At 56.8% G+C, this 20341-nt stretch overlaps 1 protein-coding gene across 2 annotated transcripts in view; it reads right to left on the reverse strand.

Annotated features, from left to right (window-relative positions):
- Positions 1 to 19673, reverse strand: part of SLC29A3 (solute carrier family 29 member 3) — a 43304-nt gene extending 23631 nt beyond the window's left edge. The window contains exons 1-2 of one of the 2 annotated variants that reach the window (XM_030334891.1): positions 19641 to 19673; positions 16107 to 16405 (exon numbers count right to left, since the gene is read on the reverse strand). In XM_030334891.1, the coding sequence (XP_030190751.1) occupies positions 16107 to 16405; position 19641 (300 nt within the window). In that variant the 5' untranslated portion in view covers positions 19642 to 19673. Of the gene's footprint in view, positions 1 to 16106; positions 16406 to 17347; positions 17589 to 19640 lie in introns of those variants that run through there. The other variant, XM_030334890.2, reaches the window with a different exon arrangement.
- Positions 19674 to 20341: the final 668 nt, after the last annotated feature.

Consider the following 20341-nt stretch of genomic DNA (forward strand, 5'->3'; position numbering starts at 1 on the left):
GATGTGGTGGGAGGACAGAAAGAGGGGCCGGAGGGCTTCCCACAGGAGGCCCTCTCAGACTGTAGCCTGAAAGACTGGGGGAAGTGTGCCAGACAGAGGGGGGAGGAGGGGCTGCTGGTGGAGAGACGGCACTCCAAGAGGAGGGAACAGCATGTGCAAAGGCATGGAGGGATGCTTCCTCGCCACTCACGAAGTTCCTTTGTTGGAACGGACTTCCTGGGCATTGACAGGAATCTGCTGAACTGAGACAAAACCATTGAATCCAAACACGCTGGGAGAGGCAGGAATGTAACCAGGGCACGCCACGCCCTCCCCCCTTTCAGGGTGCTCAGGGAGTGGCCCCATCCGCCACCATTCTGAATTCGTCAAGCCCACGGGAGGCGAGGCCCAGCTGAGGAAGAAAGAGTATCTTTCTTGTTGTGTATCTAACCTAAACTCCCTGCCCTCAACCATCTCCCTGCATGCTGCAGTTACCTGGGGGCTCAGGGGGGTGCTCAGCACCCTGGCAGCAGTAACATCCTTGGCACTGGTCAGGCAACCCAAGTAGCAACACGGAACCCCTGCGGAGCACCAGGTAACTGCCAAGTGATCAAAAGCGCTCACACGTGGCCTGCACGGACCCCAGGCCCTTTGCTCTTGACGCAGCTTGTAAGAGCAAGGCAGCGCTGATGTGCTTCCGTTTTACAGATACGGAGCCAGAGACCCACAGAGGGGATCACCTGCACAGAGGCGCCTACCTGGTGAGTGGCAGATCTCCTGATGCAGGCAGGGCAGGGGTGGGGTGGGGGGATATTTCACCATTCTAGCTGCGGCCGCCTGCCTCGCAGACGTCCCCGGGATTGAGGCATGTCACCGGGCCGCCCCAGTGGCCGGCGTGGCAGCCCATGCGTCTTCCCGGCAGTGAGCAGGGACCAGCTCGTGGAAGTTGAGGTGCCACCAGGGAGGCATCGGCTCTCTGCCCCAGCCCTTAAACACGGGTGACCTGACCAAGCCAGCAAACGACGGGGTTTGATTCCTCTCCCCTCTGCGGTTCACTCTCTTCTCCTTAAACCCCAACGGTCCCTTCCCCAGGGCATTTCCACAGGGCTGTGGCTCTGAGCAGAGTTAAAAGGAAACATTTTCAGAGAAGAGCCGTCACTTCTGTCAGCCACCCAAAATGGATGGCCACGGTCCGCTGAGGAGCACGGACCATGGTACAGAGGACATAATAGGTGGGAAGAGCCGGGCAGGCTTCCAGCTTCTCAACTGGCTGTGCCAACTCGGGCAGCGCCCCGCGCCCCGGGTTGAGGGGAGGTGGGGTCCCAAACCCAGACCGGGCACGGAGCCTGGCCCCGCGGTGCCAGCTAGGAGTGGGGGAGCCGCTCTGGCCTGGGTGCGGGGCACTCGATCCGCTAGTGATGGCGATGAGAAACTCATTTTCATCCGTCCCCACTCCGGCCCAGTTTGCGAACCCCAGGAAAAGGGGAGAGCCGCTCGGCAAACGCAATTTAAAAACCCATCGGAGCCAGCTGGCCAGATGTGAGGCCCATTTTACGACGGGGAACGCTTCCCCCCTCCTCCGCCACGCCGAGAGGCTCCGTGCTAAGCGTCTCTTCTGGAAGAATTTAATTCTGGGCTCCGAGTCCAGGTAAAGAGGTTTCTTCGGGCAGGGAGGCCCCGAAATGAGCCCGTTTATCTCTGGCAGGCCCTGGTTAAGCTGCTTCTCCCCTAAATGCTATTTGGGCACTTTGAAATAAGTGCAGCAAATTAGTCACGAGCTGCGGCAGACTAACTCGGTGCCCGGCCGCCCGGCGGCTCCCAGGCAGCTTCGGGCAGCCCCCACCTCAAGAGCGCGGCGGCAGAGGCAGCTGGCTCCTGCGGGGCGAGAAAAAGCGATTCAGGCCCGGGGGTGGCAGCTCGAGGCAGCAAAGCGTTACCTGGATCACAGGGGCATGAAATTAGCAGCAGCGAGCAGGCTGGAGCCAAGAATAGTTTGCTGCAAACTTGCTGCCTTCGGATGGTCGAGCTCTATGGCCTGGGATGCTGCGGGGAGGCGCCATCGCCCTGGCATCGGCCACGAAGCGAGCCGAGGGCAGGTGTCCCCAAGGGCTGCAGCTGGCCTCTTGCCTCTGGGTTCCTGTGGGGGCACTGGCCCAGGAAAGCTAACGGGGGCGCGGAGGGGCGGGGGGGGGGGGCCAGCTGGGCAATGCCAGTTTCAGGGCGCAGAGAGGTGAGGGACCCGGGAGCCCGGATCCACCAAGGCGTGATGGGGTATCCAGGGGCCCAAGGGCAGAACAAAGCTGGGTCAGAATCGGACAGGTAAGGTCCGGAAAGATGCTGGCCAGACAGACCCAGCCACTCAAAGGACAGGCGCCCCCATCAGACCTGTGTACTCGGTTCCCACATCAGCCCACCGAGGCTCGGCCTCATGGATCACCTCCAGGCCCCGGTTCCTCGGGGCCACTGTAAATCTTGCTCACCCTGGAGGCCCTCCCCAGTCCGCGATCCTTTTTTACACCTCCTCTGGAATCCCTGCCAGGGGATAAGCAGAGTGGCTGAGATTTTCGGGATTGAGCCTCCCTGCCTCCCCCACCTCTGTTGTAGAGCACACCTTCTCCCCCCAGCCTAAGCTGACTTCTAGGAAATTTGCACCATGAACACTTGCCTTCCCTGCCTGCATTCTCTGTCTCTCCTTCACTGCTGGCTTTCCTTCTCATCTAGCTAAGGAAAACAACCTGTCTGATCTCATTGCCTCCAGCCCCAGGTCCCTCCTCCCTTTTGCCACAAACTCCTTAGAAAGGCAGCCTATGCCCTCAATGCTTACCCTTACCCCTCCCAGACTGCTCTGGGGAAAGACTCCTCCAAAGGGGCCTCTTTGCAGCCCACCCATAACCAAGGCGTGGTCAGGCTCCTGATACCATGGGCCACCCCGGCTATAATGGGTTGAATAGTGCCCATGTCTAGCCAGAACCTCAGAATGTGACCTGATTTGGAAAATAGAGTCTTAGTGGATACAATTAGTTAAGACGGGATCACACGGGACCAGGGTGAGCCCTAAATGCGATGACTGGTGTCCACATAAGCAGGAGAGGGCATTGGATGCTGAGACACAGCCACGTGAACAGAGCAGAGACCGGAATCGCACGGCCACAAGCCAGGGAGTGCCAAGGAGCCCCCAGGGCCTGGAAGAGGCAAGCGAGATTCTTCCTAGAGTCTTTGGGGGCAAGCATGGCCCTGCTGGCCTCTTTGTTTGGGGCTTCTGGACGCCAGAACTGTGAGAAGCAAATCCTGTGCCCACATCTGAGCGCCTGGTCACGGCAGCCACAGGAGATGGCCACACCTTCCCTCCAGCGCTCTGCACTTGAACTCCCGGGCCACCCCTCCTCCTCCTCTTTCGGGGCAGCTCAGTCCACCTCTGCGCTCTGCCACCAGAGGTGCCTCCCGAGCCCCACGTTGAGTTTCCTCTGTCCCACACTCCTGCCTTGGGACGCTCTTGTCTCCTGGCTTCGAGGAGTCCCAAGCCCCGTGCCTACATCCATCCGTCTCTGCCTCCAGAACAATTTTCACTGAAATTCAACAATTTTCAAACCCCGCCTGGGTGGCCTGCTGACCCCCGGCTCCAAGCTCTCAAATCACAGGCCTTCAGGCACACCTTCAAGAGGACCCCAAGCCACCTCTCCCGAGGCTCCATTTCTCGGTGGCCCTCCTCAAAGTTTCTCTGCTTTCCTTCACCACCCCAGGTCGATCACTTGTCCCTGGATCCCACATCCCTAGCAAAGGACAGTGGCTTGCACTCCCACCCGCACCCCCGGACTCCCCTCTGCCACCCAGGGCTCCAGGCCCTCCCCCACGTTTCCCCCACACCCCCTTGCTCAAGCTTCTCCCTGGGCCTGGCCACCCTCTGCCTCCCCAACTCCAGAGCGACTCTGGCCCTTGTCTGCCTTGCAGGGCTTGGCTGCCTCCCCGCTCCTCTATGGAGCCTTGGCCCCCCAGCCCTCCTCAGGCTCCTCAGCACACAGGCCCCTCTCCTTGGCCCCCTTCCAGGACACCCTGGGGGCTCCAGTTTGGTTAAATGACGGGGCATGTGAGGTGAGGGAGGCAGGGAGGGGAGACTACGGATGGTCTCAGGTAGCAGGCTGAAGAGGGGTGTTTGTCTCAGAAGGAACTAGGGAGCCATGGAAGGCTTCTGCACAGCACTGATAAGATCCGTGCTGCGCACAACAGGGGTCACCCGGCAGGTGAGGTGGACTGAACTCAGGGGGAGCAGCAGGTAACAATGGCTATGTGTTTATCCATTCACTTCTTCATTCAGGAAACAGCGAAGGCAGATAGAGCCCATTCACTTATTTGACAGTAACGACTGAGCACCTTATGTGTGCCAAAATGTGCTAGAGGCTGAGGATGCCATGAGGTTCTAGTGAGGGAGGCAAGAAAAAGCATAAACAGCAAATTAAGGGGTGGGGAGGGGGGAGACTGTAAGTTATATTAAGTGCAATAAACAGAGAAACCAAGTAAGGGGCTATAATAGAGCCTCGTGGGGGTGCTGATGTTGGCGAGGGTGGTGAGAGACGACCTCTTGAGGGGCGTGATGTTTGGACCCGAGGATAAGCTACGTGAGGGGTGAGGGGACAAGCATTCTGGACAGAGGGAACAGCATCCGGTTGGCCTCAAGGCAGGAGTGAGTTTGGTGTGTTGAAGCAACTGACCAAGCAAGCTGATCCTGGATTACAGGGAGTACGGGAGAGAAGGGGGAGACCGAGCTGGAGGCAGGGGCGGGGCGGGGCGAACAGGCAGAGATTGGAGTTTGGATCTTATTCTAAGCGCAGCAGGAAGCCACTGCAGGATCCTAACCAGCTGGGAAACCTGGTCCTGGCACACGTTCCCAGAGCCCTCCCCGCACTCTGCTGTTCCGAATGCTTACAGCATCCCTCGGAGGGAAGATTCATATTGCAAATGAGGAAACTGAGGCTCAGAGAGGTCAGGCACTCGCCCAAAGTCACACAGCTCCAACCCAGCCCTCTGTCCACAGAGCTTGTGCCCTTACCTGGTGCAGTGGATGGCCTATTTTATATCTTAAAGAGACCCCCTCTGTAGCCTCCATGGCCATGGAATTGACCTTAGAGGGCCAGCAGCCAGCAAGGCTGAGGCAGGGGACCTGGCCACGGAGGAGAGAACCGGAGGCACTTGAGACATTTCGGAAGGTGGAATGAGCAAAACTCGCTGACAGACTGGGTGCGCGAAGACAGAACGAAACAAAGGGGAACCCGGAAGTTTCAGGCTTGACCAACTCGTTGTTAAGTAGAGCACACGGCGGGTCGGGCAGCAGAGACTGTCTGCTCCGGTATCACCCGAGTATGCCGGTCAAACAATGACCCTGCCGTGAGTCCAAACCCTGAGTGTGGGATCACAGAGCACAATCCTGAGACGAGGGCCCTCCTCCTGGTCCCTCTCCTCGCTGGCCCAGCACCAGCCGGGCCCTCTGCAAACCCTTAGAGATGAGGTCATCATTCTGCACGTATTGGTTGAGCTCAGTAGACATCCTAGGCAGGCGGGACTCGGCCCAAGTTCCCGCTTTCATGGAACTGACTGCCTGGTCAAGGAGAGTTGGCAAATGCATGCACAAATAAATAGATGATACGTCAGACAGCGGTCAGCGTTCCAAACAGAACCCAGGCCAGGGTAGGTGCCTCTATAACAGATCTCAGAACACCAGTGGGGAAAGACCTGTAAGGGAGCGCCTAGTCCAGGGCTCAGCAATCGGCTGTCCCCAAATCTGCCCGTCTCCAGTTTTGTAAATACTAGAAACCAGTCAGGCCCATTTGTTTATGGATTATCTGTGGTACAGGGCAGAGTAGCTTACAAAAGAGACCACGTGACCCACAAAGCCTCCACTATGTACCATCTGGCCGTTTGCAGAAAAAGCTGGCCAACATCCACCTCAGTTCTTTTTTTATTTTTATTTTTTTAATTTTTATTTTATTTATTTATTTCTTTAATGTTTATTTTCTGAGAGAGAGAAAGACAGTGCGAGCAGGGGAGGGACAAAGAGAGGGAGACACAGAATCCGTAGCAGACTCCAGGCTCCGAGCTGTCGGCACAGAGCCTGACGTGGGGCTCGAACTCACAAACCTTGACATCATGACTTGAGCCCAAGTCAGACACTCAACCAACTGAGCCGCCCAGGTGCCCCCCACCTGGTTTCTTAAGTAAGGAAACAGAGCCCTAAGTCACCCAGCAAATTTGAAACAGCATAAGAAACCAAACCAACTTTCCTCGACCTCAGGTCTTTCTACCGCTGGAGGGGAGCATTACTTCTGTCAAGCCTTCCACCCCACCCCTCCACCAAAGCTCTCCCAAGCTCTCCAACAAGGCAAGCTGGCCTCTGATTTTCATCCTTTCTGTTCGCCTACCCGCCCTTCAGGCTGAAACCTCAGGAGGCAGAGAAAGGACTCAGAACCAGGCAGAGGGAAGGGCCAGAGACACAGTGAGCCTCGTCAATCCACGTGCAAGCGATCCTGACCTCTGAGGGGTGAGAGCTGACTCGGGGCTCCGTCACTGCTGATGTTCCGGCCGGCCTGTCCTTCCTCTTCTGCAGCCTGACCACGTGGCCAGGGCAAGGAGGAAGAGGAGGAGGAGGAGGAGGAGGAGGAAGAGGAGGAGGAGGAAGAGGAGGAGGAAGAGGAGAAGGAGGAAGAGGAGGAGGAGGAGGAGGAAGAGGAGGAGGAGGAGGAGGAGGCCTTCCAAGAAGACACCTCATCTACCCACACAGCCCTCTTCTCATCAGGCCCCTTCTGCAGTCCCCCGAGGGCCGACATGCCTCAGTGTCCCAGGACTGACAGCGGGGCAGAGGGGCCAGGCATACGGCATGTGGGGGTGCTCTAGCTGCTCTCCATAGAAGGAAACCCAGGACAACCACCGGGAAGAGGAAGAAGAGGGAGCCCTGAGTAGACCCAGCCAGCACCTGACATGTGTGCAGGGAGATGGAAACCACGGCCGCTCAGGCCTCAGGTGTGTGCACAAACAACACACACAGAGGACCCCCCGAGAGGCCAGCCGGGACCCTCCAGCCCTCGCTGCCTCCAGAGACCCCTCCCAGATGATGATCCCTGTAACGAAGGCACCAGGCAAAGACTGTGGTCTGGCTCCGCTCTCAGGATACACACGATGATCAATCAAGTTAAGGAGACACTTGAGCACTTAAGGCCCAGGCCATGTTCTAATTTGTCGAGGAAATCGCCTCTGGATTCCAAGGACGAGTGCGGGAGGAAATAAAATCGAAGGCGGAGGGGGGGTGGGGAGCGATCGATAGCCCAGGGGGGCCAGGGAGCAAGGCGTGGGTGGGGAGCGGAGGCCGCGAGCACGCTCGGAGAAAATAAAAAGAGTATTTGAGAAGTCGAGGCCACCAAAGGCATGACTGACAGCGTTTCAAGTCGGGCTTTTTCTCTCCCTCTGCAGGACGCAGCGAGAGCTAAAAACAGAAGAAAAAGCCATCACAGGTATATTTATTGGGAACAGCATGCTGGCTGGGCCTGCAGTTAGAATCAGAGGGTGGACAAGGGAATAAAAAAAATGACTCACGTTTGGTTCTAATTTTTTTTTTAAATTTTTTTTTTTTTTTTTTCAATGTTTATTTATTTTTGGGACAGAGAGAGACAGAGCATGAACGGGGGAGGGGCAGAGAGAGAGGGAGACACAGAATCGGAAACAGGCTCCAGGCTCCGAGCCATCAGCCCGGAGCCTGACGCGGGGCTCGAACTCACGGACCGCGAGATCGTGACCTGGCTGAAGTCGGACGCTTAACCGACTGCGCCACCCAGGCGCCCCTGGTTCTAATTTTTAAAAATGGTTTAGGGCTGCCATCCCACTAGCCAAAGCCACTGGGCGGCTGTGGGGAGGGGCCTGCCCTCTCTGCCCGATGGCCACTCACCCACGCCCTGCACAGGAAGCCCGGAGTCCGTTCCTGTCCTGCCGGAGCCCCAGACTGTCTCTGCCATCTCCCCTTCAGGAGATCAAATCCTGCCTCGATAGGCTTTTGGGGGGAAGGAAGGCATTTCAACAGCATTCTTTGGAATTTTGCTCTTAAATAGCGGATTCCCAAATGGAGTCTGTGCATTTTTTTTTTTCCATTTGGAGGGATCCGAGTTGCACTAGGATTGGTCTGCAGGAACATGTCGATACGTCTACATCCTTCTGGAGGAACAGCATGTGGCATGGAGAAGTGATTCCCTGATATATCAGGGGCACCGGGCCCACCCTGGGGGGAAGGAGCCAGCAGGGCGGGATCTGGGAATCTGGGTATTTGCCAAGGGCACCAGAAAACATGATGCAGGCTCAGATACCCTTGGGATGCAATCCTGCTCTTGTCTTCACAGTCCTGTGGCATCAGCAAGTTACTTATTGCTTCCACTTTCCTCCTCTGTCCAATGAGGGCAAAATGCATTCTCATGGCTGGCTGGAGGCAAACAGGTAGAGCAGAGTTTTTCAAATTACAGGCTGCAAGCCACTGAAGAATCTGAGATCCATCTAATGGGTCACGACTACAGTTTTATTTCCTTTTATTGTCGGCTGCCTTCTCTCCTACGGATGAATCACCTGCATTCTTTTCTGGGACCCCCCTCCCACCCCTGCCCCGTGCACCGGAGCCGATGCCCTCCGCTCATGGACCTTGCTCACCGTGCATCCTCCTCTTCCTCAGCACCGGCCTTCCCCTCTCTCCTGGGCCACTTGCATGAGCACACAAAGTGGCTGCTCTTTCTCCTGAGTTAAAAATAAAACCAAACCAGGAAATCCATACCCTCCTTGACCACACTTCCCTGGAACTCCTGCCTCACTCCTCTAGAATGAGAGCTTTGGTTTTTTTGTTTTGTTTTTTAATGTTTATTTTGTTTTCCAGACAGAGAGAGACAGAGCATGAGCAGGGGAGGGGCAGAGAGAGACACAGAATCCGAAGCAGGCTCCAGGCTCCCAGCTGTCAGCACAGAGCCCGACTCCGGGCTCGAACTCATCAACCGCGAGATCATGACCTGGGCCAAAGTCGGACACTCAACCGACTGAGCCACCCAGGCGCCCCTAGAATGCTTTGAAAGCAAAACTCTGAGAGACAATTCTCCACGTTTGCTGCCTCCAGTGTTCCTCTTGTGTCCTCTGGCTCACAGCCTGGGGTCCAGATTCTGTCCCCCCGCCTCGGCACTGCTCCCCAAGGCCGCAGAGGATCCACGCGAGGTTAAATCCAAAGGCAGCTCTCCATCCTCAGCCTAGGTGGCTTGTAGCCACTTATAAGATCATCACTGACAATCACTGGCTCCTCTATGCCAACTCTGACCAGAGATTGTTCTCGAGTGGATGCTACTGTCCCTGTCACAGACACAAGTCCTGCCCAGTGAAATGTGCACTGTGGTCAAAAGCCGTCTGAAAGCACTTGCAAACGCTGGTACGGAGGACAGGGTTAGGACCATGGACGGCATGGGTTCCGGCAGCCCAGCTGGAGTCCCAGTTGTCACTTAGTTCGCGCTTAGTGAGCACAGACTCCCTTGGTTTTTTGAGCCTTGGCTTCCTGCTCTGTAAAATGGGTATAATCCCTATCCCTTGGGGCTGTAGGAAGGACCAAAAGGGACAATGAAAATAAAGCCTCTGGCACACAGCAGGGTGTTTAACAAATGCTGCGAAATTACTGAACGAACCAGGACCCTCAGTGCAGTGGCTGGGCTCCTGGGGAGCGCTTCCCTCTGGGTGGTATCTCGAACACTGTGTAGATGCTGCCAGGGTCTGTGTGCACAGGGGGCCCAAAGCCGGCAGCCGAGGGGAGCTCTGACGACCTGTCCGGGAGCCAGTTCTTCCAGAGAACTCTCATCATGTAGCCTAAGTCTATCCGGTGGGTGCTCTGGTGGGGGCAGAGAACAGCTCCTCCTTACCCCCCCCACCCCCCCGGGTAACGGTTCACTGGGGTCATGTGGCTGCATATTGGCCTCACCTGGAGAACTTAACAATGCTCGTGCCCAGGCCCCTCTTTCGATTACACCAGAATTGGATGGGTGCTTGGGGCAGGCAGGTAGGCTTTAAAAGCTCGCCACGGGATTCTAGTCTATTCCACCGGGGTAGATGGGGAGACCAGAGAGCACGCTGGTCAGCAGCACAGGCCCTGCTCACCTCTGGACTGCTCCAGAACCCAGTTCTGTCACTCGCTAGCAGATGACCATGGACCAGGGAGCCTCAGTTACTCCGTTAGGAAACTGGGGAGCGCAGTACCTCACTCACCAGGTTATCCTGCAGATAAAGATAGTAGGTCCAAAGGCGGATAGGCATGGGCTTCATAGCAGGGGTTTTATAAAGTCAGCAGGTCATTGCCAAGACCCCTCTGATAACCTGTCCTCCAGTTTACTCTTCTCCAAACCAGTTACCCTGGTTCCTTTAACCCCACCTCTCTGGATTGAGATGTCTGTCCTTATTCATAGGAATAGCTTCCAAGTCACGCTCTGCTGCTTTTGGGGGGGGGGGGGAGTCCTGAGGGGCTGGGCCAGGGTGAGGGTGCTATAAATGAGGGGATGTCCTAGGCCCCCCACCTGCTGAACTAGACCAACCTGTGTCCCTTCCCTACGTCAGGGTCTTGCTTCATGTCCGTGGCAATGCCCGTGAAAGGACTACTTTCGTGGTGGCCACCGTGACTCCCGGATCTTCTTCTGGTCCTTGCAGACCCAGGCCATCCCTATCTTGGATTGGGGTGATGGGGCTTCCCTCCCCAACCATACAAAAAGTAACGCAACGAATTTTTATTGTTGCTACGACGTGCTGGGCACTGTGCCGGCCGAGGGCACAGGGATGTATGATAAGAGAGCTGCATTCACCGTCCCCAACGAGCTCACAGCTCGGTGGGGGAGGCGTGCCCATCTGTGAAGCGGGCACTCTCATCATGGATCATAACAGCCCTGCCTCGTGGAGGTGCTGCAGGGTTAAATGAGCTGAGGCCGGCAACGTGCTGAGCAGTGCCCTGCCCCCCGCCCCAGACACTCAACATAGTGAGTCGTGGGGTAAGCACCTGATGGGGGTACACTGGGCTACTGGGGCTCCCTCCAGTTACGGGTTGGATGGGGCAGCAGCAGATTGCCAGGCCGGGGACCCAGCCCTTCTGACATCAAGGCAGACTGTAGGTTGCCCCCCCCCGCCAATGACCTGGCCGTGTCCTGCAGTCCCCTCGGAAAGGAGCCCTGGACAGGCCGAGGCACATAAGAAGAGTGTGTGAGGAGGCGGCCACGCAGGGCTCGTGGCAGGGAACGACCAGGAGAAGGTGCAGTCCCCCTCCTCTTGGGGACAGGAAGAGGGGCGTGTCTGGCTTATCCTCCCTGGCCCAGGGGCAGCCCAGACAGGCTTGCAGGAGAGGCCAGTGGAGGGCCAGGAATGCCCCGCGGGATCAGGGATGGCTTACAAACCCCAGAGCCAGGAGGGCGGGGGTGGGGAAGGGATCGGGGATGCCGACAGCTTGGAAGGTGGGTCCAGAATCCAGGGGCTGGATTCTGCTGAGGCACCTGTTCTCCCAGGGTGGAAAAGGAGGCCGGACCAAGGGCAGGCTCTCCATCTGGCGGAGTCAGGGTGCGGGGTGGTCCCGTCTCCGGGAGAGTCCCCTCTGTGCCACTCTCTGAGCCTGACCAAGTTTGCAATCATGTGTCCATCTAAATTCTCCGTGACATTCTCTACAGCCCTTCCTCACTATGTGATTTGAGGCAGGTTACTGAACCTCTCTGGGCCTGGATTTTTGTCTGAAGAAACAGAATTAACGAGAGGAGAGTTGAACACCCCTGCTAGCTCAGGGGGCCCAGAGTCGGGCTCAGAAGACAGAAGACAGAAGACGGTGGCCACCGTGGTGCCCTGCGGCACAACCTTTTCAGAGAAATTCTTCCTTGTTTATGCTGTAATTTTCTGGGCTCTGGGCTCTGGGCCCAAAGGCCTGTGGTGGGTTTATTCAAAGTTCTTATTCCGGGGACTAGAGACAAGGGGGCGGGTGAGCAGGACGCTTTCTAAATCATCCCCCAAACTGTTCTAGGCAGAAGGGAATGAGCCTGGGACGGGAGGTGACCTTGAAAGTGACATAAACTGGAGGGGAGGGGCTCTGTACAAACAATCCTACTAAGCCCAACTCCCGATCCAATGGTATCCATCCCTGGGAAATATTAAAAGGAAAGTACAGAAAAAAACCCGACATCCGGACCCACAGCTTATGGAGTTGCAGGTGGCGGCTGGAGACAGACCCATCTGACTCTCCCCCTCCTCGGCCCAAAGTGGCCCTCAGGTGCCAGAGCCGGCCAGCCCCTTCTTGCAGGGAAATCGGGAAGAGAGCGGGAAAGAACTGGGGAGGTGGGTGGCAGGAACGAGGAATTAGGCAAAGAAAAACAGCCTGCGAGATGCAGAGACGCCCCAGCATGCTCGCTTCCCAAACCCGGCCCATGAATCGAGGGGTGACAGGTCTCTCATCTGTGATGCCAAGAGCCAGGAGCTCCGGGCAGCCGCAGATACTACATCTGCACCTGCCAACGCTTGGAAAGAGGCAATAAAGCATCGTAGCAGGGCCTGGAATGCTAAGTGCCTGCAGCTGGGAAGGGACCGCCTTACAGCGAGAGCAGTTCGCGGCACGCGTCCACCGCGCGAGGCCCCTCTCCCAGACACCGGCCTGTGCTTCCTCTCCTGCCCCGGGCACCCTGCTCCCGGGGCCGGGGCGGGGGGGAAGGGGGGGGCGCTGGACAGAACAGGTGCACGCTCCGTCTAGCCCTGGGGGCTGCCATGGCCGGGTGCTGGCCCAGACAGACGGGGATCTTCTGGACGAAGCCCAAGTGGGCTGGGTAATTTACCGAGGCTGGCAGAAACCGGGATGCTTGAGTCACTGGTCCATAAAAGCGGATCATAAAGCACCCCAGCCAAGCCAGACGTCTGGAAATACACGAGGGCCACACGCAGCTTAGAAGTGTGGGCCCCATCCCCCGAGTGATAATAACGATAATAATGTTTATAGAGCAACTTAGAGGGGTAGCTTCTCCGAGCCTGTGCTCAGGCCTTTGTACGCGTCTTAATTTACTTAATCCTCGTAAGGACCCTAAGAAGCTGGTCATAGTAGCATCCTCCTGTCACATACCAGGGAGATGAGGCAGCACGGGGGCCAGAGAGCCAGGCACAAACAAAGGCAGGGTGTGAACCCCTGCAGTCTGCTTCCAGAAGCCAGGCCCCAGGCAGTGTTTCCCAAACTCTACTGCGCCCCTCAGGAACCCGGGGGGCTTGTTAGCGTGCAGCTCCTGACTCAGCTGGTCTGGGGCAGGGGCCTGCCTCACTGACAAGCTTCCAGGTGATGCCCGATCCGGGGACCACACCTTGAGTAGGAGGCTCTAAACTACTAGACTAAAATGATGGAAAGAGCCTAAATGTCCATCAAGTGACGAATGGATAAAGCAAGTGTGGTTTAGATACACAATGGAATACGACGTGGCAACGAGAGAGAATGAAATAGGGCCTTTTGTGGCAACGTGGAAGGAACTGGAGGGTGTTACGCTAAGTGAAATAAGTCATACAGAGAAAGACAGATACCATATGTTTTCACTCCTTTGTGGATCCTGAGAAACTGAACGGAAGACCATGGGGGAGGGGAAGGGGGGAAAAAAAGGTACAGAGAGGGAGGGAGGCAAACCATAAGAGACTCTTAAAGACTGAGAACAAACTGAGGGTTTATGGAGGGGTGGGGGGTGGTGATGGGCACTGACAGGGCACCTCTTGGGATGAGCACTGGGTGTTGTATGGAAACCAATCTGACAATAAATTTCATAAAAAAATAAAAAATAAATAAAAATAAACTACTAGACTACTTTCCCATGACATCCCTTCAGCTGTGGAAATGGGTCTACACCACACTGCTCTGGCTCTGGGGGGGGTCCACAAATTCCTCAGTCAATAGGAACAGGCATTGGCAGGGGGTCAGAATCAAGGGGCTGGGGCCAGGGGAGAGGGCGTGAAGTCTTAAAATAACCCTGTCCATTCCCCACCTCAGCCTAATTTGATCAGAATCTCTGGGGTGGGGCTCAGACCGGGATTTTTTTTTTTTTTTTTTTTTTTTAATCTTTGCTTATTTTTGAGAGAGAGACAGCACGTGAGCAGGGAAAGAGCAGAGAGAGAGGGAGACACAGAATCCGAAGCAGGCTCCGGGCTCCGCGCTGTCAGCACAGAGCCCGACGCGGGGCTCGAACTCACGGACCGTGAGATCATGACCTGAGCCGAAGTCGGACACTCAACCGACTGAGCCGCCCAGGCGCCGCAGACTGGGATTTTTTTTAAAACTCCCTGGGTGATTCCAACGTGGAGCCACGTAGAGTCCCTGAGACAGACAACAGGGCTGCTCCAGACTGGGGAAAGTTCTTCAGGGTTAGGTCAGGGATTTCAAAAGTGCTTTCAGAAAAGGGGGTGGTGAGCCACTGCCTGGGCCAGTTGAGGGGTATGGCTCCGGTCTGCTAGCGTTCCCTCTTCTTGTCTCCTGGAGGAGAGAGGCAGCTGGCAACCCCCAATCTGGCAGGCTTTCAGAGATGCCCCACCTTCCCCATCCGTGAGCTTTCAGGAGTGAGCAGACACCAGCCTAGATCGGCTGTGGGCACCGAGGCTCCAGATAAAGATTAACCAAACCTCTGAGTCCTCTTCTCCACTAGGCCTTGATCTTGGCCCAGCCCAGTCCTAGCAAGAATCCTGCTAAGTCAATTCCTCGAGAAGACCCCACCCTTGATATCTGATCGCCCTGGATATAGGAGCAAGCTCCACATCCCCCACCCCTGGTGGACAGGCCCTTGGCCTGCCTTTAGCAAGAATCCCCTGCCCTTGAGGGCTCTTCATACTAATTTTTCATCCACTGAGCCCTCACCCTCCTCCTTGGCTATAAATCCCCACACGTCCTTGTAGTATCTGGAGTTGAGCGCGACCTCTCTCCCTTAGTGGAGCCTTCCTTACCGTTTTAACAAGTGGCAGAATAATTTCTTCAACACTGCCCCTGCCCGAGGGAAAAGTCATACTACACAGTGAAGGGCCCCGATGGTGGGAGGGGGCGTGGTGCCACTGCCGACTAAACACAATGTCCACTCCTCACCTTGGCATTCAAGGCCTGAGCAAGGACTTCGGGGCCCGGGCAATGACCTCAAGCCTCGTTTTTCTCTTAGGTGCACCCCACACCGAGTAACGCTCGGTGCTTTACTGCCCCTCACACACCAGAACTTTCCCCCATCCTGCCTCTGCTCAGGTTTTTTTCTCCCACCTGAAAGTTCCTCTCCCTTCTTATCCACCTGCTCTGAGTCACAGCCATCTCTCCCCTGGTGACAAGGACTTATCCTCGAGTCTTCGTTTCCCCCCATCGCCTTTAACCGTACCATCTCTCAGCTTATCCGGGCACACGGTTCTCTGGGATAATGACAATATTTAAAGGCTACATTTCCCAGCCTCCTTTGCAGCGCATGTGCTCATGTGACTCAGTTCTGACCAATGCAATGTAAGCAGAAGCAATGAGTGTGACTTCCAGGAATGTGCCTATGCCTCTCTTCCTCCTCTTGCTGTAATGGCTGGAGCTCCAACAGCCATCTTGGACTATGAGGTGATCCTTAATATGGAAGCTATACCTGATGGAGCAACAAAATTTCTGACCCCACGGAACATCATACCAGCGTTGGGCTGGCCCCTCCAGACTTGAACACGAGAGAAAAATTACCTTCCAGCTTGTTTTAGCACTGCTTTTTTGGAACTTTCTGTAACAGCTGACCTTAATGCTATTAGAGCCACCTTTTCCAATGCCTGGAGTCACGAACTCTGGATTCTTGGGTTCACCCTGTGACACCGCACAGAATCACCGTTCGTGTCTTCCGCCCGAGTGAAACAGTAAGCAGTCTGAGGGCTGCCATCGTGTCTTATCTATTTCCATTTTCCCCACCACATGAAGCATGAGGCCTCACACACAACGCAAAGCATGTCTCGGGATTAAAGCCTTTCTACTGTACTCCACACAACTCACTGGCTTGCATCCATATTCTCAGCATCCTGGAAACCCAAGCAAAGCTGCCCTTCGCCCCAACCAGGCTGCTTGCTCCCACCGCCCCCACCCGCTCCCGGGATGAACACTTCCTTACCAAGATGTCCGAACCCGTGGCTTCCTCCCCTGCGGTTGGGCTGGAGCAGTTGCGGAGTTTGAATAGCCAGTACTCCTTGGCAGTGACAAAGAAGTTCCATGGCAGTAGGCCACCAATGCCCAAGCTGAAGAAGATGATGTAGGTACCGTTGAAGCGGTCCTTGGGCCTCTGCAGGCCGGGCGGCGGGCGGTCTAGCAGCTTCTCAAGGAGCGCTTCCTGGTCAGCTCGGAGATTGCTGCCTGCAGGTCTGTAGGTGGCGTTGGCACTGTGGTGAAAGTCATCCTCTGAGATCATGGCCACTATTGGAGGAGAGGGAAACGGAGACAGGGCAGGTGATCAGAAGCTTAGCCTGGGCACAGCTAGGGACGCACCCGTCCTACAAGCTGACCACGCCCCCCCCCCCCCCCCCCCCCCCGGGTCACCAAAGCACGGTTGGTTAGAGAGCTTCACGTTTAAGGATCAGGGAGAAAGACAAGATATCGGAACGGTAAGTGACCAAAGGATCACCCCCCGCCCCCCGCCCCCGACTCCCACGCAGGCCAACACAGGTAGAAAATAAGTCACGGGCCGGACCGGAGTACGACAATGTGTCACAGCCGGCCTGTGGCAATGGATCCGGAAGGGCAAACCTGGTCTCAAGGCACTCAAATTTCTATGTAGCCATAAAAAAAAAGGAATTAGGACCCTTGGTGAGCATAGAATGTTCTCTAAACTCTTTTCAACTTTATGTGAGAAAAGAGACAGGGACGTGCACAGAATATGTCACTATTTGTGCCAGAAAGCAGGGCTGGGCTGCGTGGGGAGGAGAATATATACACATACGTATGTACGTCCTCTGGAAGGACACACAAGAAATTTCAAAGAGTGGCTACGTCTGAGGAGGGAGGCTAGGGGCGATGGGGAGGGAGGGATCTTCACTGCCTACTCTTGTGTGCCTTTGGAATTTCGAACGACATGAATGTATTATGTGTCCAGAAATAAAACTATAAATAGAAGCAAAGACATTCAAAGTAAATAGCATTAAAAAAACAACCACCACCAAAAATCCATGGTGTCTAAGAGATCTAACAGTCCACTCGCTCATTTAATTTGTGAGAGCTAGAGGTCCGAAGAGTGGAAGGTCACACACCAGGTCCACGGCCAAGGCTGGGTTGGCAGTTCCTGCCCCGGCCCCCACCTCCGTCCCTCACATCCCACCAGGAGACGGCCACTCCCAATCTGCGATAGCACCTAAGACTAACCGAAATTTCTGCTAGGAACCATCGCCGACATGACCTTGGGCAAGTGGCCCTGCTTCGGAGCCTCGATTTCCCTGTCTGCAAACCGAGGGAGGCCTTCTTATGATGGTTATACAACCGCAGCTGGCTGTCAGTGCCTGGACCGTGGGAGCAGCTCTTACACAAACGTCAGCGTCTTCCCCGCCACCGTGGGCTTGTCACCTGGCTGGCTGGCTGCTGGATTCGGCTGAAAAGTCGTATGCCCGCTTCTATGCTCTATATAGCACCTAGGACATGGCAGCAGCTTGATAAATGGCAGCACTTCCAAAGAGCTGACGATGGGACACTGTAGTGTCTCCCGTAGCAGCTCCCCTCCCCCTCCGTCACCCAATACATCAAGAAATCAACGCGGCGCAGCTCGGCTCCCATTAAGAGGCTGAGCCTTAAGTCACAGCGTCAAGCCAGGCGGAGTAGAGCCTTTCTTCCCTGGGGACAGGGGAACACCCCGTCCCGCAGGCACAGAGCCTTCTCTGCTATTTCAGGAGGGCCACACAACATTCCTTGGAAGTCAGGACAGGAATTATTGCCTCCTTTTTTCAGGGGCGAAGAACGAGGCCTTGATTTGTCCCACATTCGAGCAGTAAGAATCGCCAAGAGTTAACACGCAACCCAGTACTCATGCAATGCCGGTCAAAGGCCCGCACTTGAGCCTGACAACAGCCCAGCGTGACAGGCACTACTCTGCGATTCATTTCGCAGAGGAAGAGAGAGTCTCGGAAAGGTTCCGTCACGTGCCCGAGGTCACACAGCCCCCCAAATGGCAAGAGAGAGGTCGCACAGCCAAGCAGACTGAGGCCCGGGCGGGAGAGGAGGCTGGCTGGCAGTGTGAACCCACGTCTGCTGGCTCCAAGTCCAGATCTCCTTCTAGAAGGCCTCACGGCCAGGGAGCTGTGAGCAGAGGCAAAGAGGGTGCAGGGCACCCTCAGCGATGTTTGCTGAATGAATGGATTTTGCGTGGCCAGGATATTCTCTCCTTCCGGGGTAGCTTGTACCCCGGAGCGGCAGGCAAGAGGTACATACCTAAGCCTCCAAGCCAGCAAGTCTATTTTCAACTCCCCTGGTTGAGCAGAGCCCTTCCTAGCCTTGATCCACAGGGAGCCCAGCACTAACAAACTAACCAGGGTGGGCACACAGGCATGTGCAGACACACACAAATTTCTATATTAGTGTGGAAAAATGTAAAAATGATGACCCGTGTAGGACAACAGACATAAGGGCAAGTGGTTCCTTCCAGATGCTCCAGCTACAGGGCGGGTGCGGGGGCCAACGGTGGGGTCACTCCAGCCCACTCTCATCTCCAGGCATTTATTTGTCCGGGACCATTCAGCCTTGACTGAGCTTCTGAAGAAGGAGCCAGAAATTTTCTCCGACCTGGGTCACAGGCCAGGGCATTGGAGTGAGCACAGTCTTATTACGGTTCATAAAAGCTAGCTGCTGGCTTTTGGATTAAAAAGAAAGAAAAAGAAACCGAAGGAAGAGCCGTGGTATCGTCAGCACGGGCGGGCTGTGGCCTGGCGTGTGCCCCTCAGGCACCTGCAGGAGCCGGCCGGGCTTGGCCCTGCTCCCTTCCTGGGGGATGTGGGGGTAGGGGCAGCGCCTGCACCAAGAAGCAGAAGTGGGTGGTGCCTGGGGCCGCTGCAGGCCACCATCTGGAACTGGCTGCCGGTTCCGACCCGGTTTCTGACTGTGGCTAAGTCAATCTCCCCTTCGGGCCTCGATTTCCCCGCCTGTGAAACGGGGGCAGGGGAGCTGGTGCTAACCTATGGGAAAACATTGCTGGGGAACACAGGGCGCCGCCCAGAGGCCGTGGCAGAATGGGCTTTGGGGTTGTGGACACCTCCAGCCTCAGACTCCCCAGTTGGAACTGAGCGTCAGCCACCTTCTGGATACTTTGGGCTGATGTGTCCATACCCGGGCCCCCCAGGTGGTGAGGTCCGGTCTCAGGAAATCCACGAGGAGACAGAGGAGGGCAGAGAATGGGGCGCGGCGAGAGAAAGAGGATAGCGACCCGGAAAGGGGGAAATTGAGGGCGAGGGGAGCAAGAAGGAAGAGAAGGGACGATGGGGTGGGAGACAGCGACAGGCGCCCAAGAGGAGGGGCCGGGGCTGGGACGGAGGCCCTGAGGTCTCTCCCGTGGAGCAGTCCCCGGGAGGGCTCGTGCGGGGAGGCCGCCGAAGCGCGAGCCCCAGGGGACCGCCGGGAGCCTGAAGAGCTGGTCGGGTGCCAGGCCCGCGCCCGACCTCCGGCCCGCACTTACTGTCGCCGCCGCGCCGCCGCCGCCGCTGCCTCCCCGGCCGCCGCGGCCACTGCGACTAGGGGCTCGGCGGGGCCGCAGGCCGAGCTCCGCCTCCCGGCCCCGCCCCGGCCCGCTGACGCCGGCGCTTCCCGGTTTGCAAACCCTCTTCTCCCTTTGTCCTGGGCCGGCCCCCGCGCGCCGGCGCCGGGCTGCGGCTACGAGCCCATTGCACGGGCGGACAAAGCGAGGCGCCGGCCGCCCGGTGCACCGCCGGTGCTGGCCCCGGAGCTCGCGGGGGCTCTGCGCGCTCCTTCCCCGCCCCCTCCTCCCCGCGGAAGCCGGACCCGGGGACCCGATCGTCTCCAAAGCCTGCACCCCGGGACCCAGAAGAGCTCCACCTTGCCCCCAGACTCCCGCAGAGGGCGCCCCCTCTAACTGCAGCGCCTCACTCCTCCCTGATCCCTCTGCTGGCCCAGCCACCCAGCTTTTGCGCATGGTGTCCGGCCTTCTGTATGCCAGGCCAGCGCCATGGCGCTTTGCCTTGTCACCGCCTTCCGGAGACTCCTTGTCTGGCTGAGGCAGAGGGGTGGCTGGGCTGGAGGGCACACGGTCCTCAGGATCGTCTGCCAGGCCCTCCCACCAGCCCCCAGACATTTGTGTCTGAGTGACAGGCCGAGGGGGCCACCTTTACCAGACGTACCCTCTCTCTCTGCCATGCCCCT

Source organism: Lynx canadensis, chromosome D2 (assembly GCF_007474595.2).
Source record: "Lynx canadensis isolate LIC74 chromosome D2, mLynCan4.pri.v2, whole genome shotgun sequence".
NCBI lineage: Eukaryota > Metazoa > Chordata > Mammalia > Carnivora > Felidae > Lynx > Lynx canadensis.